Source organism: Vombatus ursinus, unplaced genomic scaffold (assembly GCF_900497805.2).
Source record: "Vombatus ursinus unplaced genomic scaffold, bare-nosed wombat genome assembly UNPS02014932.1, whole genome shotgun sequence".
Lineage (NCBI taxonomy): Eukaryota > Metazoa > Chordata > Mammalia > Diprotodontia > Vombatidae > Vombatus > Vombatus ursinus.
Genome location: NW_020954710.1, coordinates 7,137,966 through 7,161,755, shown reverse-complemented (window position 1 = coordinate 7,161,755; position 23,790 = coordinate 7,137,966). Strand labels below are relative to the sequence as shown.

At 42.9% G+C, this 23,790-nt stretch overlaps 2 protein-coding genes across 4 annotated transcripts in view; both read left to right on the top strand.

Moving 5' to 3' along the window:
* SLC25A33 (solute carrier family 25 member 33) overlaps nt 1-18,185 on the top strand; it is a 30,520-nt gene extending 12,335 nt beyond the window's left edge. Inside the window, exons 2-7 of the mRNA XM_027844053.1 lie at nt 6,719-6,898; nt 10,654-10,731; nt 12,370-12,470; nt 13,896-13,962; nt 15,148-15,434; nt 16,788-18,185. Of these exons, the coding sequence (XP_027699854.1) occupies nt 6,719-6,898; nt 10,654-10,731; nt 12,370-12,470; nt 13,896-13,962; nt 15,148-15,434; nt 16,788-16,990 (916 nt within the window). The 3' untranslated portion in view covers nt 16,991-18,185. The remainder of the gene's footprint in view (nt 1-6,718; nt 6,899-10,653; nt 10,732-12,369; nt 12,471-13,895; nt 13,963-15,147; nt 15,435-16,787) is intronic.
* Nucleotides 18,186-19,545: 1,360 nt separating this feature from the next.
* TMEM201 (transmembrane protein 201) overlaps nt 19,546-23,790 on the top strand; it is a 46,189-nt gene continuing 41,944 nt past the window's right edge. For all 3 annotated transcript variants that reach the window (XM_027843817.1, XM_027843819.1, XM_027843821.1), the window contains exon 1: nt 19,546-19,658. In XM_027843817.1, coding sequence (XP_027699618.1) covers nt 19,546-19,658 — 113 coding nt within the window. The remainder of the gene's footprint in view (nt 19,659-23,790) is intronic.

Sequence of the window (23,790 nt, the reverse complement as noted above, 5' to 3'; positions counted from 1 at the left end):
CTGGAGGAGATGAGGGGAAAATAGATAGACTAACGACCTACTAGTGGAATGGTGAACTGGTCCAACCATTCTGGAGAGCAATTTGGAGCTATGCCCATAAAATTGTATAGCCCTTTGACCCAGCAATACCACTACCAAGTCTGTATCCCAAAGAAAAAAGAAAAGGATCTATATGTACAAAAATATTCATAGCAACTTTTTGTGGTGTCAAAGGATTGGAAATTGAGGGGATGTTCATTGATTGGGGAATGACCGAACAAGTTGTGGCATTTGATTGTAATGGAATATTATTGTGCTATGAGAAATGACGAGCAGGATGACATCAGAAAATCTTGGAAAGACTTCCATAAACAGATGCAGAGTGAAGTGAGCAAAACCAGGAGAACATTGTACACAATAACAGCAACAATGTATGATGAACAACTATGAATGACTTAGATACTTTGATTAAAACAGTGATCCAAGACAGTGCTGAAGGACCCATGATGAAAAAATGCCATCTACCTCCAGAGAGAGAACTGATGAACTCCTGGGTACAAATTGAAGTAATTTCTCATTTTTAAAATTTTTTTCTTGCTTTTTTTGGGAGGTATGGCTAATACAGAAATAATATTTTGCATGATTTCACACATGTAAATGACATTGCTTGCCTTCTCAGTGGGTAGAGTGGGTGGGAGGGATGGAGACAGTTTGGAGCTCAAAATTTAAAAAGGACACTAAAAATAAATAATAGATTAAAAAAGAAAAGGTGCCCCGAATATAGTATTAATGATCTTTATTTTGAACAAATTGTATCAAGAATAATCATGCTGTGTGACAAAACTGAGGAGAGGAATTTTTGTTTGCCACAAGGGTCCTTAATCCAGGAGGGAGGGGATGAATCAAAAGTGGTATGGAAGTTAAAAAAAAAAAGCACCATTAATTTGTGTTTTATTTTAAAAGTTGGACGTAAAAGGTTAAATTCACTTAATTTAAAATTGAGTAGGGAAGCATACATTTTATTTACCACTGACAGTATTTTAAACCTTTAATTCATATGAGATTATGGGGACTTTGGATTGTTCAGTCCATTCCACTTGTCTTACAGATGAGGAAGTCGAGGCCCATCATGAACTATTCTCCGGGGTATGGTGACAATGTCAAAACATTTTTAAAAATCCTGGGGCCAAAATAAAAACAAAAGTTAGATCCTTGAAGTTCCCCAGCCTTGTTGTAGCAAGTTAGAAACATGAGCCTCAAAGACATACTGATGAGCTATCCAAAAGTAGAATGAGATACCTCAGAAGGTAGGGTGTTCCCTCATTGGAGGTCTTAAAGAAAAGAAGACCACTTGCTGATTGTGTTGCAGGAGGGATTTTTCACACGTGTGACTAGATGGTTCCTTCCCAACTCTTAAGACTGTGATTGATGTTTGAAAAGTTCTTAAGGTATTTTATTGTATAGATTGCCTTCCAGCATGTCCCCTATTTTAAATAGTGGTATCCTTTTGACTAAGCAGTTGGCCAACTTTATTCTGAATGCAGTCCCTATTTGTTATCACTGGTTTCTGCAGGTGTGGGTAGGAGCCATCGTTGGACAAAGTCTAGAGTGCCAACAGTTTAAGTGATATCACGATTTGTCCATTGTCAAGGCCTCACATTGAAACTCTTGAGATTACATGCTGAAGCACATGATGTCAGTGAAGGATACATAAGAAGTAAATAGAAAATTAGGATGTAGAGATGGAATTTTTAGTCTCATGTAGTAAAAGAGACAGTTTAACAGATGGAAGATTGAGTATTCTGATCCCTTCTCTTCTTGCTCCCTCCCTCCTACCCCCCACCCTGTTAAGAGAGTGAGATGGAAGGCTTCAGTGGATTGGGTGGGTTTTCTTTATAGAGAAGAAGTCAGGGACAAGGCTCATATAAGATGAAATCTGAATCTTGCAGTCTCTCATGTATTGACAAAATTCATTGGCATTAAATATGTCACCTGTATTCAACAGGACAGGGATAGGACTGATTCCATTAGGGATTTTCCTGGATGAGCTTCTACAAACGTAAGCCAGGGCCTTTCCTGCACATTACTATCTTAGAGAAATGCTTGAGGCGTATGACTTACCCCAGGACACTGAGCTGGTAATATGTCAAAGGCAGGACTTGAATATATCTGTCTTCTGGTGCTGAGGCCAGCTTTCATGCCACAGCGCCATGGGGAGGGACAGTCTTAAGTACTGAAAACTTCTGAGAATTTTTTTTCTTTAAAAAAAAAAAAAAAGCCCTACAGGGAAAATGAAGGGGGGGGGGGGGGGGGGGGGGGGGGGAGGAAGGCAGGGGAGGGGGGGGGGTATTCAGAATGCATGCCATCTTGGGGTGGGAGGAGGGGTGAGATGGGGTGAAAATTTGGAACTCAAAATCTTGTGGAAGTAAATGTTGAAAACAAAAAAATAAAAATATAAAAAAAAATAAAAGTTGTGTTTTAATCACTTAACTTAATTTTTTCCCCAGAGAAGACTCCAAAAAACATGTTTTATTTATTGATTCATGAGGGGAAAAGGGCTAAAGTTGATCTGAAAATTGCTATGGCTTTCCTTTCTCCAGAATCCAGGTTATTTAAACTTGTGAAAAATATCAAATAGCAGTAAATAGACAATTTTTACACATCATAGTGATAAAATGATCAGTTCAAGAAGGAATGTGCTTTGAAATTGGAATTGATTCTTTTCATCTAATTGAAGATATTAAAATTTATACTCAAATTTTTTGATGTGAAATCTTAAATTACCTTTCAAAGGTCTTTTGAAACCAGTATTATTTCTAAGTTCTAAGGTTCAAGAGATTCATTCTGGAGAAGTATATTAAAAACTGTAAGGTTTCTGTAAGTATTCTAAAAAAAAGTAACCGTGGGTATAATTGCCTCTTGAATACAGTACTGACTCATGGACAGCTGGGCGTGTTTTGTTTATCCACAGTTTTTCCTGATCCTCACTGACCAGTGGCCTAGGACTAAGAAGATAGTTGGTCAGGGTTACGAGTGCAACTGACCGAGAAACAATATGAGCTGATGAAAGGACATACTCAGAACCCACATTTTCTTTCCATTGAGAGTCATTTTATTAAACAAAGTACACTTCAAACAGAGCATTAATCTAATCTACCTGTCGGGCCCAGAGGCTGATTGCCTGTGATGGGATTATTAGCTCAAATAAGTGTTTTGTTTTTTTTTTCCATATATATGGAATTTTCTCAAGAGAAAACAGTAATGGTATTTGAATTGACTTGGGTTATAGAATTTTGTTTTTTGCTTCTCATATCCTGCCTAACACTTCTACACCTGTTTTCTTTAGATATGTTCTATCTAGTTTTTTAGAGCGGCTATTTACTTGAATAGTAACAAAATTTTGCCCTACTTACTGTGTTTAAGTGAGGGAGGCAGAGCTTAACTGGGACACCAGGTCCCTAAAATTCTACATTTCACCTTATGTATAGCCCAGAATTAATTGGAAAGTAACACATTTTTAGCACTCACTTGGTGCGTAATATTTTTTTTTTTAGGTATTGCAGGGCACATCTTTTACTTGGACTAAATAATAAATAGAATTGGAAAGATTTGTGATGTAGCAGAAACAGCACCTGGATTTGGAGTCAGAGATTAAGGGTTCAAATCCTGAGGTCTGTATGAACTTGAGTGAGTCTCTCTCAGCCTCAGTTTTTTCCTTCTTCATAGGAAGGGATTAGAATTAATCTCTTCAGGCCCTTTTCAGTTCTAAGTCTGTGGTCCTAGGTATGGTGCAACTAGAAAGTGTTTAACCACAATTTCCCTAAATAGTCAGAAAAATCTAGTTGCTGTAAATCTTGACCTTTCTGACTGCTTTTCTTCTACCTCTGACTCAATACCATCAGGCTGTTGGTTAATGATATTGTTTGTTCTTTCAGTCTATAATCCAATGATTAAAATGTTCTAGTCAGGTGTAATGGGGGTGGAGGTGGTAGTTCTTTTGATGATTATACTGTGAGCATATGCTCTTTTAAAACACTGGAACCTTGCTGTGCCACTGTTTACTACAGAGCAGAATTTAATAGAAGATAAATTTGTTTGAGGTGGGATATATTATTGATGTACTATAGGCTTGTGTTTTATATGATGATTATAAGGCAGAATCCCTTACAACTTTGAATGCTCCTCTGTGCCTTAGAGCTGGGAAATGAAGCCAGACAGCACCTGTCCTGTGCCTTGTACATGCACAAGGATTCCCTGTAATCTCTTTCTGACCAGTTGTTCAGTCTCTTTGCTATCCCTGGACCACACTGTGCTCTTGACCAGCCTCTGCCCCAGTCCATAGACCTCTCCTTCTGATCTTAGTTGTCTTGGGCTGGAAACATGTCTCACTCCAATCTTTCAGTGGCTGTGCTGCTCCAGAATTCAATTTGACGCATGATTTTAAAATTGTTTGGAGGGGAATGTTGGGAGAGTTCGACTTGAACGTTCCCTCTACTCCAGCAGCTTGGCTCTACCAGGCCTGAATTTTCTACCACATTGGTCATTGATTTCAGCTCTTGGTTGTTTCCAAGGTTGATGCTATGGGTTTCTGACCACCCTGGGGCTTTCTCTGGGAAGCCTCTCTCTGCTCTTGCTGGCTCAGGCTACCCTGAGCGCTATTGCCTGTGGCTATCTTTTGGATCAGTAATTCTCTATAGTGGCTTGTATCTTCTTTGGTTTAGTCATTTCTCCAGTCTTAGTTCCAAAATTGGTACTTTGTACCAGGGCCAGACTCTGCTGCCTTTTGCTGTTTTTGAGTGGAGTGGTCAACCCTTCTTGGTTTCAGTCTGGGTTATGTAGGTTCTGATGTTAACCTCCAACCCCCACATCGTAGCCCTAGCTAGATTTTTGAGGTTCAAAGTGCTGGATCTTCCAGCCCTATATAGCACTCAAGACAGAGTGCCAGAGACCTCAGAGACCAAAGGCCTGCATTTTCATTCTCTTCACTTTGTTTTATTGTTTCTTGATGTATCATTAGCTTCCACTTCACTGATTCTGCTCTGTAAGGATTTCTGCAGTGACTTTTGTTGTTTTGGGTTTTTTTTACACCATTTGGCCAATTCTGTTTTTTAAGGAGTTCTTTTCTTCACTATTTTTTGTGGCTTTTTTACCAAACAGTTAATTCTCTTATAATTTTCTTATATTGCTCTCATTTCTTTTCCCAGTTTTTCCTCTACTACTCTTACTTGGTTTAAAAATTTATTTTTGTTCTTTAAAAAAAAAGTCTTTTTCTTTAGCCCTTCCAGGAGTTCTTGTTGGACTTGTGTCTAATCTGTAATTTTCTTAGGCTTTGCCTGTAGATGTTTTCACATCATTATCTTCTGAGTTTGTGTCTTGACCTTCTTTGTCACCATAGTAGCTTTTTATAATCAGATTCTTTTTTTGTTGTTTGCTCATTTTTCCAGTCTATTTTTTGACTTTAAACTTTATATTAGAGTTGGGCTGTGCTCACCTAGGGTAAAGGAGCACTGTCCCAAGTTTCAGACTTTTTTCGCCTGCTCTGTTCACAGCTAGTTTGCGTAAGTTTTCTGTGCTTCCGAGGTGGTGTGATCTGGGGAGATTTGTGGTCAGTGCTTTTTTCATCTGCCCTCTGGTTCTTACCCAGGTAAGAGCCTGTGGGCTTCTGCAGTTCTAGGGTAGAATAAGTCACTTATTATAGTTTGTCATTAGATTCCTTGATCATGATTTCATTTGTTGCTATATTTAAGTTTTTTGTTGGAGTCAGGGTGTGGGAGCTCAGCTATCTGCCTTTATTCAAACAGTCATCTTTGACCAGAAATCCAGTTTTTTATTTTCAAGTTAAAAATATAACCCTATAAGCAGAAGTTAACACAAACTCTGAACTGCTGTCAGCTTTTATGCGAGGCAGATTATTTTGGCAGAGAAAATAGTTGATATACGGGATGACATTTACAAGCAGCGAGGTGATGTATATACAGGCAGCTGAGTGGTATAGTGGATAATCAGTTTGACTTGGAGTCAGGAGGTCCTGAGTTTGAATTCTGCCACCAGACATTTATTAGTTTGTATAACTCTGTGCTTCAGTTTCCTCTTCTATAAAATTAGGAGATTTGATTTGATGGCCTCTCAGGTCCTTTCCAGCCTTAAATTTATGATCCTTTGAAATACATGGATTTTTTTTTCTTTTTTTTTCTTTTGGTCTGGACCTGCAATATCATTTGTGTTGCCTGGTGAGGGAATTCTCTGTGCTTATGCAGATAAGTAACTTCTCTACAACAATCTAAATTTTTTAGAGAGCCACTTTGGACACTAAATGGTTGTATAGCTGGACCATTTAGGCACAGTATATGAAACCCAGCTAATCTGGGTCTCATTTTCTGGCTATTAGACCTTGGTTTGATGGGAAGGGAGGAAAAAAAAGAGAGGGAGAGACAGGTAGAAGTCCAATGAATTGTTTTTTAATGAATTGTAAATTGTGGCTTTCTTTAAAGACTGAAATGCTGCTTATTTTTAAAAAATTCCTGAGATCTTATTGGGCCACTATAATTGGCTTAGCAAACCTTTTCTTTGTGTATTTTAAAGATGAGTTCATTAAGTCAGAGTTAAATTCCAAATTAGGAGAAATAAATGAGATTTAAATACTTTGTGTTGGAAGTTTATTAAAATAAGGATTTTGCTTACACTTTGTGATTATATACAAAATAGCCATTTTTCTGACATTCTAAATTCTGTCTTACAGGTGTGGAGGCACTGTTGGTGCTATTTTTACTTGTCCTCTAGAGGTAATTAAGACCAGACTTCAGTCTTCAAGATTAGCTTTACGAACTGTCTACTATCCTCAAGTTCAGCTGGGGACCATTAGTGGAGCAGGAGTGGTCAGACCAACATCAGTATCACCTGGACTCATACAGGTTCTGAAGTGAGTGGTTTTACTTTTGTTTCTTAACTCTTGACTTTATGATGCTTCATATGCCTGGAACATGGGACACATGAAATAAAAATTTTCTGTTTGAATGATGTTAATCCAATTTAAATGAGATTTTTTACCATTTTACCAGCATTATACAAATGTATCTTTGCTCCTTGGATGACAAGTGGTGAGGGGTCACGAAAGGTCAGCAGCTTGTGATCAAATCTTAAAGTAGCCTCTATCAAAGGAAACTAAAGTGGGATTGAAGGAGTTGGTCAGATCTCTTTGGTGATGTGAGGAGTTACTGGCTTTATGTGTGGAAATTAAGTGTGGAAAAGAAGAGGAGTGCATGCTGGGAGGTGCAAATGATAGAAGGAAGCTGTTTTGAAAATGTTTGTCTTTATGCCTGAGCCACTTAAGGAAAAGTTGGCATGCTTCCTCATTCTTGGCAAAACTTAGAAGTTCAGAAGATATAAATTAAAGACATCTAAAGCACGTACCTGGAAAACAGGACCATTGAGATTGTCAGTGAAGCTTTTTAGTTGAAACATTTTTTTCTTTTAGCTCGGGGCAGTGGTAGAAAATGGTGTAAAATTGAGAGAGCCCTTTTTATTTTTTCTTTAATACCTATGATATTGAACAGTCTTTTGAGTTCATTCACAGGGAATGCTACATTGCATTTTGCTCATACTCAGCGCCAAACGTGCATCAGTTAGGTGCTTGTCGGGAACAGACAGAGAGACCACCCCTAGCTGCCGGCTGGTGAGAACTACAGGATTAGGAATTGAACTAGAGAAAGGGAGTTAACGGGGTGGGGGGGGAGCGTCGTGAGTGATAGGATGAAGCTCAGGGGAGGGGAGAAGGAACTAGGAGGAGATCAGGACTAGAGAAATGAGGGAACCTGACTCATGTCCTGTCCTTATATCTCCTGCCTGTTCTGCAGTGAAATCCATTCATTTGTGAATTCTCACTTTATTTTGTTTTTGAAGACTTTTTAACAGTGGAAAAACTAGCCATTTTAAATTCAGGTGCTAGATTATACAAAAATCCAAGAATCACCACCTTGGTTTTGTCAGTTCACAAGTTCAAACAATAATATCCTGCTTTAGGAGATGTTTTGAAATGTTGAAACTGAGACAGGTATTCTGTCAGCTTATTAACACTGAAAATAAACTTCCTCTTGTGCTTGCCAAATAATTCATGACTAATGAATTTACATTTACCGTAATAGGGAAGCTGTTACATGGGTGTCAACAGGGGCATACTGCTTAAATCCTTATTCAGTTTTGGGTGACCTCAGTAAATAGCTAAAAAGGAACCTCTTTTAGGATCTATGTCCAGTGAGTCAAGGAAGAGCTTGAGATAACTTCTGATTTAAGTGAAAAATGTGTCTGGTGTTAAACTCACAAAATAGGTGGAAAAGGCTTTTTAAAGTGGAAAGATGACAGTTGGGACACATTATGTATGCTTTGTTCAAATTTTCAAAAGAAGAGATGAAAACTAACATTTCTAGCATGCATTAAAGCCCACGGTGAGAAGCTTACATATGATAATTTGTTTAAAGTTTAAGCTATTACCGTATTAGCCCTGTGATTTGAAAGTAGTATTTAACTGAATAGGTTAGTTAGTACTGCAAAGGGCAAATAAGACATTTTTTGTGCTGTCTTAGTTTTGTGTTAGCCATATTGGAGTAGAGTAATAAAGACCTTAAATTTTTAATTCTGCAGTAAGATATAATTATTTAAAAAGAGGCAAAATTTTCATCATTGGATACAGGCTAAATGTAAGTGTAAGCAGCCTGTGGTCATTTACCAGTTGATTTTAGATAGTTCCTTGTTTAAAAGTCTTCTGCAGGGTGAATTTCAGAGCTCTTGGTCTTTAAGTAGCTGAGGTACTTTCTTGCTATTTGGCAGCCCTAATCTGACCTGTTGAGCTCTAAGTTTAATAAAATCCTAGAAAGCAACATAACTTGTTAAGGATGCAACCTTTATCTTAGTAATTATTATTTTAAAGGGTTTATATCTTTTGACTTGCATGCAGTGACTAACATAACCCAGTCCTTAGGTCATTAGCTATTACTCCTCTTTCTGAACTAAAGCATCTAGAGACTGGTAGCTGTGTTTTTAAAGGTAGGAAAACATCTGTTTTCATCTCTAAGTGTCTTTATTGCCATTCAGAACAAGCATCTACTTTGTGTCAGGCACTAGGCTTATTTTGATGCTCAAATGCCCATTAGTAAGAAGTTTGTTGCTCTAGAAAAAATTGAGTAAAGATGCCAATAGGTTATAGTTATTGGATTATGTAATATGCAATTTGGCCTTGTGGTGTTCATCTGCATAAATGCAGTTCTGAAGAGAGTGAGTCACTTGAGGACTCTAGCTCTCTGCTGCATCGTAGATGAAAGGGCTGGAGCTTCCTGGAGCTGAGGCTGTGCTTTAAATGGATGCTGCTGCTGCACAGTGTACTTCACTGATGGCCACAAGCAAACGAGAAGCTTTTTCAGGTTTTTTATCCATTTGAAAAATCTTTTATCATGAATTTCATTATTGAATAAAGTGGCAGTGACCAAAGGTATAGCTCATACCAAAGTGGTATCCATACATTACATTCCACTGGGGCAACCTCATTACAGGATCTGGCTGAGTATAGGAAATTTTTTCTTTGAGACTCTCCATTTGGAGTAAGAGAAGCATAATTGATGTGCACGTTCATTGCATGTGGGGAGGAGAACTAAATTGACTCATGGAGTCCCTAAACCAAGAGTCAAATAGTAAGAGCTTGGATTTATACCTGCCTAGTAAGGAAAACCTCTTAGGAGCAGAAAATTAAGGGCCACAGTAAGCTACCAACACTTTACTCTGTAGCTCCGTAGTAGAGAATCATCTGAGGCATGAGAGCTAGTGACTGAACAAATGTCACTTAGCCAGTATGTGTCAGAGGCAGGACTAACAGGCTCAGAGCTTTCTAACTACTCTCTTCCCTTTTTGGTTAATTGCAGTTTCTTGGGCATTATTGACACTGACTTATTTCTTCCTGACCAAAACTTTTAAGAGTCAGCCTTTTTCATGGGGAAAAAACCTTAGGCATCTGTCCAAATTTATTATGGTAATCTAGAAAGGAGAATACACTATATATAAATGTGTTAAGTTTGCAGTCGTAACAATCTCCTTGGAAATATTGAACTTGCAACTCTTACATAATATGCAGCTGTACTATGAAATGAATGTTTAAAACTTATGCACAAATAATGACCTTGGTATGGGCTCAGATGCATGTTTTTAGAGATTCCTGATGCTTCAAAAGATAGAGAGTAGAATTATAAAATGAAAAATTCAAATAAAGGATACCTTTTGAACTTTGTATTCTTTGCATGGTGAGCTTTATTTTTAAATGGATGATTTTAGTTAAATTCTTTCACCCTATGTCACAATTTTAGCTAATTATATGGGCACTGGATATTTTATTCCTATGTGAATGGAGAAAGGGCTTGAGGAGTTGTTCTTCAAAACAATTATTTCAGAAAACCTATTTAGCACCTTTTATAGGCAATATGCTAATGTTTTTTAAGCATATTTTTATACTCATAGCAAAGAGAGGGTCCCAGTTTTACTACATTCCTATACTATACATTTCTATACAAGTATCTAGTGTCTAGTTTGGCCTCTTCCAATGTACTAACTTTGATGGCTGCTAACCGATTTAAGTTTCATAATTTTCCATAAAGTCATGCACAAAGGTTTTTGATTTGTGTTTTTATTGTCCAGGTCAATTTTGGAGAAAGAGGGACCAAGGTCACTTTTTAGAGGCTTGGGTCCAAACTTGGTTGGAGTTGCACCATCAAGGTAAGAATGACAAAATATTCATATACTTTATTCTGTAAGGTGATCTTTTTTTTTAAAAATCAAGGTAACATTGCTAAATTTCTTTATTCATGTGTTGGGAGTATGTTAATATTTAATGTATACAAAGATATTTAATGAATAAAATGTTGGAGCATACTATAGTTGAAGATATGATTACTAATTATTTTATCTTTAGGTTAAAAATGAGTATGCTTTGCTCTATTAGACTATGAGGCTCTCACAATTTACCTTTAATAGAACAAATATTTCCTTTTATTGTATAGTTTAGTCTTTATGCAGTGTTAGATAATAAAACATTATAAATCAATAGTATATTAAAAAGTTTATAATACGGGAGTATATGGAGGAAATAAAATACATATTCTTGCTGAATCTATGGGGTTACTTCAGTCTTTTTCAAATTTCATGAGTTACCATAGTTGAAATTCATGTTCAGCAACACATCAAATGCATGGAAATGCTGGCCTTTTTGACTAGATGAAAACCCTTTGGTAAACGTAAGCAATAGTGAAAATAGTTCAAGAGACTTGCACATTTGAAGATTACATAGGGAATAACATGATCAATAACAGAAGAATAGAGCATTCTAGTGATGAAACTCAGAAGTGACAAATAAAGAAGCGATAACAAGGAAAAAAGCAGGAAGGAAGAGGACAGTGGTCAGTGAGATGTGGATAAGTGATGACGAAGAACAGAGATGCCTCTGTGGGAAGAGAAGAGATGGGCCAGTTAGAACAGAATGTGTGACATGAGCAGTTAGAGCGCCTTACATACCTCTGTCTCTTCTGAAACGATTACAGCATAGAAGGGTGGTTGATGTATGTAACCCTTAATCATCAAGAGAAAGACTAAGTTAATGATGATTAATGTACCACAGCTAGAGACAGCCTAGGTAGAATGCTGGGCTCGGGGCTCAGAAAAGACCTGGGTTGGAATCCTGCCTCTGCTGCTTATTAAACTCTGTTATCCTGGGTTAGTCAGTAATAATATCTAGCATTAATACGGCTTTTGGGGCTTACAAATTGCTTTACATATTGGTAACTCATTTGAGCCTCACAACAATCCTGTAAGGTATTGTCCCCATTTTGCAGATGGGAAAATTTGAGGCTGAGGTTAAGTTACTTGCCCAGGGTCACATAACTAGTAAGTGTCTGAGGCAGGATTCGAACCTTGATCTTGAGTCTTCTTGACTGAAGGCCCAGCATTCTACACACTATACTCCATACCTCAAGCAGTGCCCTCAGAATTATCTTATGATCTCTGTCCATGGAAAGTGTTGCCATCCTAGCAATTCCTTTGACAAGTTCAGACATTCTGGTTACTAAGGTATAGTATAAGTACTGAAGTATCCATAGTATAGCTACAGGAAATTTTCCATAAAAAGCTTTTTTAAAAATTGGACATATAATCTTCATTTATCTGGTAAAATATTCATAACAGGGTATTTCTGCTGTTCTGGAAAACTCACTGCACACAGTTCCTGGAGGGATGAGAATTCCCTGCTCTGCTTAGTGAAGGCTTTGTTGCAGATGGATGTTGTCCTCATTTTTCAGATATTGTGTAGAGACTATTGAGTCCTTTAGCTGTTTCTCAGAGTTCTCTTCTGTCTCTTAACAGGGCTGTCTACTTTGCATGTTACTCCAAGGCCAAAGAGCATTTTAATGGCATTTTTGTGCCTAACAGCAATGTCGTCCACATTTTCTCCTCTGGCTCTGCAGGTAGGAGATTTTGTGGGAGCTGCTTGGCTGCATCACTGACTCTGCTTAAGTTAGCTAGTCTTCTTTTACATTTCTCTCTCATGAAAGAGGGTAGCCTGAAACTCCGTGGCGTTGCCTTTATTTAAGTGTATTTGGGGGCTTTCCCCTGTTTGTTTTAAAACCCTTGTTCTCTGGTGCACACTCTACCTTGCATGTAACTACTAGGGTACGTGTTTCTTTATAAGGTATTTTGATGGGTTTTTGGTATGGTTTTCTCTCCCTGATTAGATTGCAACTTCTCCAGACTTAGATACTTCAGTCTTCTGTTTCTTCGGTCACTCCCCATAATTTCTGCACACAACTGATGAACCTTTACTAATCTGAGTTTTATGTTCTTAATTTTTTTTTAAATATTTTTGAGTCCTTATAATGAAGTATTAGCCTTTTGGCTTATTCTCCTTTTTCTGGAATTGTGATTGCTGAGGAAAAAAATAGGAAAACTATACTCTTTTGAGAAAGATGTTTTCCAAAAATTCTTTGGAAAAAATCTCTATACACACACCCCAGATGCATTTTATGATATGGGGTAGAGGTGGCACAGTAGATAGAGTGCTAGGCTTGGAGTCTGTCAGGGAGACTTGAATTCAAATCCTTCCTCAAGCACAGCTGTGTGTGACCCTGTGCATGTCACCTGACATCTCTCAGGCCTAGTTTTCCCCTATAAAATGGGGACACCACCACCTACTTTGCAAGGTTCTTATGAGGATGCTTGGAAAACGTTGCCTATGAGTAATAGAATGAGGAGCCTGGACACTGGGCTGTGTGTGCTAGGCATCCGTCTGGGAGAGCTGGCACTTGGTTCAACACATTTCCCCAGGTCAGTGCCAGGGAGTGCTTGTGCTCCCAGCGCCCGGGCTGCCCCAGAGGCTCAGGAGACAGCTTGAGAAATAGCAGCAGCGCCACCTGGAGGTGTGGGACAGTGCTGCTCCAGGACACAGCCATGATAAGTGGGTCGGGAGGGCAGTTTTTTAGGATCGTTGAATCATAATGTAACATCCAAACAAGTTGACCACGAGTCATTCACCTCTGGGCTTCAGTTATCTCTTCCCAAAAGTCCCTCCCAATTCTGAGATTCTGTCAGACATTTCAAATCATAGGAAATGGGACTTCAGTGTGTCTGGGTCAGAACGACCTGAATTCAAATCCAGTCTCAGACACTACTAGCTGTATGGCCCTGGGCAGTTCACTTAACCAACCTCTCTTTACCTTAATTTCCTCAGCTGTAAAATGAACATAATGATCGCAGCTACCTCCTAGGGTTGTTATAAAGATCAAGAGATAATATTTTTTAAGTGCTTAGCACAGTGGCTGGCATATAGTAGGTGCCATGAAAATGCTTTTTCCTTTCCTTTCCCTTACAGTTTCACTGTTTTTCTCTTTTTATAGCTTTTATCACAAATACCTTAATGAATCCTATATGGATGGTTAAAACCCGGATGCAGTTAGAACGGAAGTAAGTAATTAATTGAATTTTAGACTGAAAGTCTTTTAAAACCACATATGTTTCCTCTGCATGTGTCTTACTGCATATTGATTGAGAAAGGATTCTTTTTTGCCTGTGCTTCTTAGTGATGTCCAATAGCTAAATAAAGGGTTATTTAATGATGACTCAGAGGAGATCTGTCACAAACAAAAACCATTTTCCTTGGACTTGCCTCTGTATCCTCTGTGTCCTAAGAGTACTGCTAGGCAATTTACAAATAATTACAATTTTGAGTACAGCGTACGTGAAGTTTCACGTATTTCCGTATCCCTAGTTGGTTGGTAGCAATCAGCCTGTTAGTCCTGAAGGCTGTTTTTTCCCCATCCCAACCTTCTGCTTTTAGAGACGGCCATCCAGGGAGGCAAGAGCTTCCTCAGCACTAGGGTGGTCTGAAGCAGTGTCTGCTTCCCTAATCTTTGCCTAGTCAGCAGCCTCACCCAGGCTGGGACTGTTTGGCTTTAATTTTTGTATCCCCAGCCTCTAGCACGGTGATTTGTACCTAGCAGGTCCTTTTGATTTGATGGAATGCTTGAAATTGGAAATAAAACTGTACACAGAAAATGCCAACATCAGTGAAATTCATCCATCAGAATAAACCTCCAAGTACAGTTGCACAATAATTCATTAAGATAATGTTCCTCAGAGTCTTATTTTGTTTTATGACTGGGTTTATGCCAGAAACTGAAGTTTGAAAATTTGTATTATGGCTTTTCTTCTCTGAATTTGTTAATTAGTTTGTCTAATCTTTTTGTTTCGTACATTTTATGTCTGTATAACATGAGACGACGTAGTTTTGGTACGATTGTTTTCTTGTTTAAGTGCTATGAAAAATTAAGATGAGTGACAGTGCAACCCAGATGGTTAGTGTGCCATTCTGGTTTAGTGCAACCAGTTTTCAAAGTGGCATATGCAGAGCTCCTGATATTTGATTTGTGTGGAAAAGGAGAAAAGTGATTTTTGTTTTCTTTCTTCTGAACTCTGCTTTAAGGTCTGATGGTTAGCAGGAGACCAGAATCTATTATCACTATCAGTCCTAATCACACAGAAAGGTTGGTTAAGGGATCCTCATTCTCGTTTTCTAAGTCAGCCGTTTGGTGTAGTGGGAAGAGTTAAAACATAGATATGTTAATTGCTCTTTTATTTTTCCCTTTGCAGAGTGAGGGGTTCCAAACAAATGAACACTGTCCAATGTGCTCGTTATGTTTACCAGACAGAAGGCATTCGTGGATTCTACAGAGGATTGACTGCCTCGTATGCTGGCATTTCTGAGACCATAATCTGTTTTGCTATTTATGAAAGTTTGAAGAAATGGCTAAAAGAGGTCCCATTAACCCCTTCTGCAAACGGAACTGAGAGAAGCAGAAACTCCACCAATTTTTTTGGACTTATGGCTGCTGCTGCTATCTCCAAGGGGTGCGCCTCCTGTATCGCTTATCCGCATGGTATGTTGTTATCCTTTATCTGATGGGGCAGTAAACTCATAATAACCGACACTGTAGTTGTTAGGTCTGGGGCTGTATGGAGAACATTCTTTGGAGGAATTAGTTATTTGGAGTTTGCAAGGCAGAGACAGTAATTAAGGTGGCTTTGGATCTTATTTTGGGAATTTTTTATTTCATAGATATGCCTTCAACTTTCTGTTTGAGAAGATGTACTTGTACATATCTATACACAGTAATGAGAGTATGTAATGAGCATAGGTAAATGTCTATGAAATTCACCTCACTGCCCCTCCTAGGTGGTCATCCTGTGTTTTCTGTTTTTGTTTTGTTTTGGTTTGTTTTTTAGGCAATTGGGGTTAAGTGACTTGCCCAGGGTCACACAGCTAGTAAGTGTCAAGTGTTTGGTCTGAGGCCGTATTTGAACTCGGGTCCTCCTGACTTCAGGGCCGGTGCTCTATCCACTGCACCACCTAGCTGCCCCCCCATCCTGTGTTTTTAATATGCATAATTTTGTTTCTGACAAGAAGCAGGGGAATCCTGCACTTAGGAACAGGCCGTTATCCAATCCAATAAACATTTATTTAGTACCTACAGTGTGCCAGGCACTGAAAAGCTGGGGATACAACTAATAAAAAGACAGTTCCCTACCCTGAAGGAGCTTACAGTCTAAAGGGGGACACAACACACGAAAGGAGGCAAGAAAATGGGGGGAATGGGGAAGGGGGACGGTGGTGCACAGGACATCATGGGAGATTGCCGGCTTTGGGGGGCAACTTGTTCTGCGGAACCAAGCAGAGGCGAAGATGCGAAGTACAGTGATCTGAGAGTCCAGGTTTTGCCCTCTATAAAGGAAGGCATTGAGAGGAGTTTGGTACTGAGCCCTCCAGAGGGGAGGGGAGAGGAGAGGAGGAGGTGGGAGGTGGTATCCAGGCTTGGTTAGCTACTTGATTAGTGGTAAGATTAGAGGTGATGAGCTTATCCCAGGAGAAACCCATCTGGGCAGCAGATGCAGAGTGGAGTGAATTATCACAGGAAATGACACAGTGGTCGTGGAGGGAAGAAGCGTAGACTAGGAATCTTGGCTTCTGGGCCTTCCATCACCAAGCAGTTCTAAGCAATTCCTATGTGCCACGTATTGGATCAGCACTGGGGGAATCAGAGTAAGGCAGCAACCCACAAGGAGTCTTTCCCTCAAGGAGCTTGCATCATCTACTAATTGGGGGTACAACATGTAGAGAAGCCAGTACAAGCTCTGGAGAGGGGAGACGGATGGCAGCCTCTCCGGTGGTGTTGCATTTTATGATTTGGACACAGTGTTCCTCTGCACCACTAAATATGTATTTCTCCTTGTAGAAGTGATAAGAACCCGACTTCGAGAAGAGGGCACCAAGTATAAGGCTTTCATTCAGACTGCCCGCCTGATAGCACGAGAAGAGGGCTATCTGGCGTTCTACAGAGGACTCTTTGCCCAGCTTATCCGGCAGATCCCAAATACTGCTATCGTCTTGTCCACCTATGAGCTCATTGTGTACTTACTGGAAGACCATACGAAGTGACAGGCCAGGAAATGGGCATTAGGAGAACAACTAATTAGAAACTGCCGGGCAGTTTCTCATTAATGTTGAGAGTGTTTAAGAGACTTATGCAGGAATGGCTGAAACATCTCTGGCTCTTATCACCTGCTGGACTTTTCCTTTTGGATTCATGCTTTCTGGAAGGTTTTAATTCATTAACGTTAATAGTTAATTACAATTTTTTTAACTTAAGAATTCAGAATTAAGCAGCTACTAAATTAAATCATGCTATTTAATTTAAGTATAAATTTTGTTTGTGTCCTTTTTTTATGTTCATTGTACTGTCACATCAGGCATTAATTTATTTTAGTAAAAATGTGCTCCAGAAGGAGAGCTGATTTGTAATCTGCCCAGATTTTACCCTGCTGGTGTCAGTCAAACGTCAATGTTGAGGAGCACGTGGACCAGAACAGATGGGGTCTTGTTTTTTCCTCTGTTATGTTTCATTATTTTTTCATGCTGCTTATAACCCAGGCTTTCAGACTGCTGAGATCAGCAAAAATGTTCAGCTGTCTGGAAAGAAACGGTTTAGAATGTGAAATTATTTTTATGGTCTTGTAGCCACATCCCGTCCTCACTTCATCAAAAGCATGAGTCTGCCCCTTAAGCCCATAGGCACACCTCACCCCTACAGACCTGCCAAAAATAATTTTATAAGTTGAGCTTGGACTAAAACCACATGAAGACAGCCCCTTGAGATTGGCTTTGAATGTATATTTCATAGTCTGGTTTTCTAACCATTTGCTTAGATCTCTAAGAGAAACTCTGTAGGACAAGGACATTTCTTTCCACTGAGGCATTTCTGTTGTGTCCTAGAAGTTAAGATATCTTGGGAAATGGGTGGAAAATTAACTGCTAGTAATGAGAGCGTCAGAAAAGGGCATGCTAGTTTATACCACCTCTTTTACATGTGCTGTTTCAATGTAATATATAAAACCAGTCGACTTCATTTGAACTATGAGAGGTCAGTCATGTCGAAATTCAGTAATCTCTTCATACTTGTAACTAGGATTTTAATGTTTTGTGCTAAGGTGGTTTTCAATTTGAACGAATAGCACGGTTGATGTTTGTGACTGCCATGCTTGAACTGTTTAGAGTTGTAATTTATGATGATTTGCAGATGATCTGGAGAGGGTGTTTTCAGCAGATTGCATTAAAAGGTTACTTTTTCTCCTTCTGGACTGGTCAGTTAGCGTACTCATAAACTGTGCCGTAACTTGCTTCACCCACTGTGACTGAAGTCGGAGAACCATCATCAACGGCTTGAAAGAACAATAAACAGTCATACCTCCATCAGGGCTCTGCTGCAGTTGTGTCTAAGCTGGCTGTGGGGCTAGCGGCTGGGCCTTTGCTTCAAGAGGCTCATTGCTATTTACGTGAATTAGACAAGGCATTCACATCAGGAGTGCCAACTTAAATCACTCAGCCCAGCTCCCTGCCCCTGGCTGGGAAGAAAGAGCACACACCCAGGGCTTGGGAGGAGTTGTGGAGGAAGAATATAAATGGGGCATTTCCATGGGAAGCTGTTTAAACAAATTGGTTGGAATTTTGGTGAAATGCTTATTAGAGAGAGGTCTCCCAGCATCACTTCTGTTTCCCATGAAGATCCACCCTTGAGGTTTACTAAAATTGTGAGTAGGCACAATGCCGTGGTAGGAACGGAAGCCCTGACCAGCTGCTGCTGCTCCATGCCGCCGGGGGGACCTGTGCCCCGGGGCCTACCAGGGTGGGTGCTCCTGGCCGGGAGGACTTGTGCCCGGGGGACCGGCCGGGATGGATGTCCCTGGCCTGGCGGACCTGTGCCAGAGGGCCGTCTGGGATTTACGTCCCTGGACTGGCGGACCTGTGCCCGAGGGCGGCCGGGATGGATGCCCCTGGCTGGGCGGACCTCTGCCCGGGGGCCGGCTGGGGGCGGGCAAAGCCCAGTGCGCAAATAAAGAGGGTCAGCCCCCCCCCCCCCCCCCCCGCTGATGGGAAAACCGCGGGCGGGGACAACGGACTGCGTGCCCCCAGTCCCCCACCCCCCGTACCCCGGCCTCGCGAGTGTGCGCCCCCTCCCTTTTCCCACCACAGTGGGCTGCAGGGGAAGCAGGGTCCCACGGACCCGAGGCTCCTCGGGACCGGCCTCCCCCGTGCGGGAGGAGGATTCCGAGGCCCCGGGCCCGCCAAATCTCGGCGCCAGGCTTACGCAGCCACCGGGCCGACGCCGGGAGAACGAGGGGGCGGGCCCTGCGCCGGCCAGTAGCGGCCCGGCTCCGCTCGGACCGCCCCCCTCGGCCTCCCGCCGCCCTGATTGGCTGTGCGGCGGGAGCGCGCCCGTGTCGCGGAGCGGCCCGGCGCCGCTTCCAAAGCGAGGCGGAGAAGGTCACGGCGGGAGGCGCGCGCGGCGCCGGCACGTTCGTGGAGTGGCTCCTGACGTCGCACCGCCGCCCCTTCGCGCCCGGACCACGCCGCTTTGTCTGCCCGGCCCGGTCCGGCTCGGTCGTGCTGCGCCGCTCGACCCGTTCTGGCCGCGGGCCGCGGCGGGAGGAACGGTCATGGAGGCCGTGAGCGCGCTGCTGGCCGGCTGCCCCGCGGGCGGCCTGGCCGGCGGCCTCGGGGTCACCGTGTGCGCCGCCTTCGGCGTGCTGCTCTACAGGATCGCGCGCAGGTGAGTGCCCCGCGAGGCCGCCCCGCCCCCGCGCCCCGACCCGCCCCCCCCCCCCCGCGCTCGGCCGCCCCCCGCCGTGTCTCTCCTCAGCCCCACGGTCGGAGACGCCCAGGGCCGCGCGGGCCGCCGGGCCAAGCCGGGACTCGGACCTAGGGCCTTCGGGCCGAGCTGGCCCCTGCCCCCCGGCACTGGCCGCCTTCACGTCCATTGCGAAGTTGACAAAAACGCTCTTTCCCACTTCCCCGCAGCCCCGTGAGGGGGAGGGGCAGGGCCGTGGCTCCAGACGCGGTGGGGCGGGGGAGTGTTTAGTCGTGTCCGACCCTCCGTGACACCATTTGGGGTTTTCTTGGCAAAGATACTGGGGTGATTTGGCATTTTCTTCTCCAGCTCACTTTACAGATGAGGAAACTGAGGCAAACAGGGTGAAGTGACTTGCCCAGGGTCACACAGCTAGTCAGTGTCTGAGGCTGGATTTGAACTCGTGTCTTCCCGACTCCAGGCCCTATCTACTACAAGCCAGACGAAGGGGGAAACTGAGGCTCCCTGATTGAAGCTGTAGCCTCAGGGTCACACCCAGCCCGCGGGGACGCCCCTTCCCTCCCCTTTGGACTGCTATAAATGCTGCGGATGCAGCATCCCCGTTTGGGTGGGCCGTGGGCAGTCCTGGGCAGGGGCTGTTGCTCACCTTTCCCTTCTTACACATACTTTTACTCCTCTCCCCTACTCTGTTCCTCTCCATCTCCCGACTCCAGGCGTTTCCTCTAGCAGTGCCATGTCTGGAATGCCCTTCCTTCCTTCCCACCTCCATCTCCTTGGCTTCCTTCCAGTCTTAGCTAAAATATCATCTTCACCAGGAAGCTTTTCCTGAACTTCCTTAATGCCAATGCCTGCCCTCTATTGTCTACAATTTATCCTGAGCACTTAGAAAAGTGCCTGGCACACAGTAGGCTCTTAATCAATGCTCATTGATTGAATGAAGGACACATTTCCCTATAATAGGATTATGTAATCCTTGTGGAGTTGAAAAAAAAAGATTCCTTCCCTTGGAGAGGCAGAGGGATTGGAGTGCTAGGTTTGGAGCCATGAAGACCTGAGTTCAAATCTCATCTGTGACATTTAATACCTTAACCCTTTCTCATCTGTAAAAGGAGGAGGTTGGTGTCCATTCAGATAGAAAAAGGGGCCCACTCATCCATACAGAAGGATCCCTGCGAGATGAATATTGATCATGTATTTTTATTTATTTTGTGAAGTATTTCCCAGTTACATTTTGATCTGGTTCTGGAGGCAGTAGTGAGCATTCTTCTGTTTGTGATGGCCTTGCCTCTGAAGTCCCTTCTAGCTTGGACTCTCCAATCCCCATTTCCAGATGAAAAAACAAACGGATGCTCATGTAGGTACAAAGTGTCAGCGGCGAAATTTGAACCCAAGTGTTCTTGCTCTGAAGCGCCCATTTGCCTGGTGCCTTCCCATTTCCTTATGTGTCCATTCACCCAGATATTTGTGTGATCTCCCCCCATTAGAATGTTCACTGCCGGACAGCAGGGACGGTGATTTGCTTGGTTGGTGTATCCCCAGCACTAAGCACGTAGTAGGTGCTTAATACAGATCGACTGATTGTACTTTCCCCCGAACCATAACACTTACAGTACCTCCTCCCAGGAGTGCTGGGAGGGTTAAGTGAGATAATTACGTGGAAAGTGCTTTTCAGACTTTCAAAGTGCTGTGTAACTGTCAGTCATTATTATTATTATCATCATCATTCATAAACTAGGTGTGATTCATCGTGGCAGAACCAAGAATAAGCCTCCTTTCCCCCAGGCAGTAGAAATTCACTGGGGCCGCAATATAGCCAGCCAAATGCTGCTCGACCCAATCCGAGAGGCCACAGGGCATTTTGGGGGCTGCTCAAAGTCTGAGGCTCTCCTTTAGCCCCACCTGGTGTTCTCTCTGAGGGCTCCAGTCCCTCCTCTGGAGATAGGAGGAGACCCTAGCGATGTTTGGAGGGAAGGAGGCCTCGTGCCATGCCTTCCCTCCTCAATGACCTTGAAAGTCACCATGATTGTGACTGTTCTGCTGTTTATTTCAGCAGTGTCCAAAGGGAGACCTTAAATCAGTTGCTTCTCTCTGGTTCTTTTGGAAACCCACGGGAAAGGGGCAGAGGGTGAACAAGGGGCCCAGGGCAAAGGGAGGGTGGAGGTTGGCCACAGAGGTGGAGATTTGGAGGCAGAAAGATCTGGGTTCAAATTCTATCTGTGGTGCTTCCTAGCTGTGCAACCCTGGGCAAGTCACTTAACCTCCCCGAGCCTCAGTTTCCTCATCTGTAGAGCAAGGGGTTTAGACTAAATGGCCTCTAAGGCCCGTTCCAGCTCTCACTCTGTGATCCTGTGGGGAAGGGGGGCAAAAGGCACAGGATATTTGTGTCCCTTCAGTCTGTGGTGTCTGGACTGCAACATGGTCAGTCAGCCAGCATTGATTAAGCACCTGCAGTGTGCCAGGCTCTGTGCTAAGCGCTGGGGATTACCGAGAAAGGCAGAAAACTGTCCCTGCTCTCGAGGAGCTTCTAATCTGATGGGAGAGACAACATGCAACTGACTGAGTACCGGCAATATAAACAGGATGAATTGGGAGTGCCCAACAGGGAAGGTGCTAGCATTGCGGGACATCAGGAAAGTCTGCTTGTCGAGGGTGAGATTTTAGCTGGGAGGTGCAGACAAGGGGAGAGAGAAGGGGCCAGGCCTGGGGTGGCCAGAGAAAGATCAGAAGGGGGAGGTGGGCCGTCTTGCCCAGCATCAGAAGCCTGGAAGCTTGGGAGGCAGGGAAGGCAACCCGGGGACTTGACAGTGATTGCCTGTGGAGGTCAAAGGGAGCCACAGGGGTCTACGGAGTAGAGAGGCATCCCCTAGCTGGGTGACTGAGGGCAAGGTGCTCACTAGCTTCTGGGAGACTTATTTTCCCCACCTGTAATGCCTGCCTCTCAGGGTTGTGGTTGGAGGCTCAGGTGAGACCTCAGAGGCTGTCGTTCATTGCAGCTCTCTTGTTTTATAGTTGGGGAGACCGAGGCCCGGAAGCTAAGTAATTTGCCCAGCATCACACACTAAGGATGTTTAATAAATCTTTGTGGACTTGAATTAAATGTAGTCTTCTTTCAGGCTCCAAGTCTGGTGTTTGGGTTCTGCCACATTTAGAAAATGCCCTGGAATTGCCACTGATTCCATGTCCAGCCTAACTCCTCACCTGCTGACTCTGTTGCTGCCCGCTCACTTTGCTGGTGCTCGCTGTCCTTGCAGGCTCCCTTCGGACTCTGATGTCCTGTGATGGGTGGCCTTGTAACTGGGGAGAGGACCCAGGAGCAGAGTTGGAGCAGTGAGACCTTTGATATTCTATTGAGGTTCTTTATTTTTTTTCTTTTTCTTTTTTCAAGGCAATTGGGGTTAAGTGACTTGCCCAGGGTCACGCAGCTTGTAAATGTCAAGTGTCTGAGACTTGATTTGAACTCGGGTCTTCCTGACTCCAGGGCCAGTGCTCTATCAGAGCACTGTGCCACCTAGCTGCCCCTCCTTCGATATTCTAAATGGGATCCTGGCTGGCTGCCTTGCAGTCACTCTCAGATTTTGCCACTGTCCTGGTATCTGTTCTAGAGGCCCAGGTCAGGACTTAAGAGGCTAGACCTTGCCTACTGAAGAAGGCCCTCAGGACTCTCGTCCTCCATTCCCAGGTCCTGATCCTTCGTGACTGAGGGCCCAGCCCTCTCTGCAAAAGGGGCTGAGGACAGCATTCATTCTGTGACTCACAGAGCTGTTATTACAACCATACGAGTTAAAGAGTTTGGGGAGCAGTGAAGTGGGGAGGTTATTTTTAAAGTAGCCTTTTTAGTGTAAAATTTTAAAAAAATCAACAAACATTAGCAACTCAGTATGTAAAGAATAGACATGAGGATGATGTATGAAAGTGAGAACTTTTTGGTGTGGGATTTATGTTGTTTTGAGGAAAAGGGTAACATTGCTCTGTGGTTCTTTGGTAGGGGCTTTGGATAAAAAGTTGTAGAAAATGGGAAGGGGCCGCCCTGGGGGCCATGGGCTAAGTGCTTCCCAAATGTCAGCTCGTTTGATCCTTACACCAACCCTGGGAG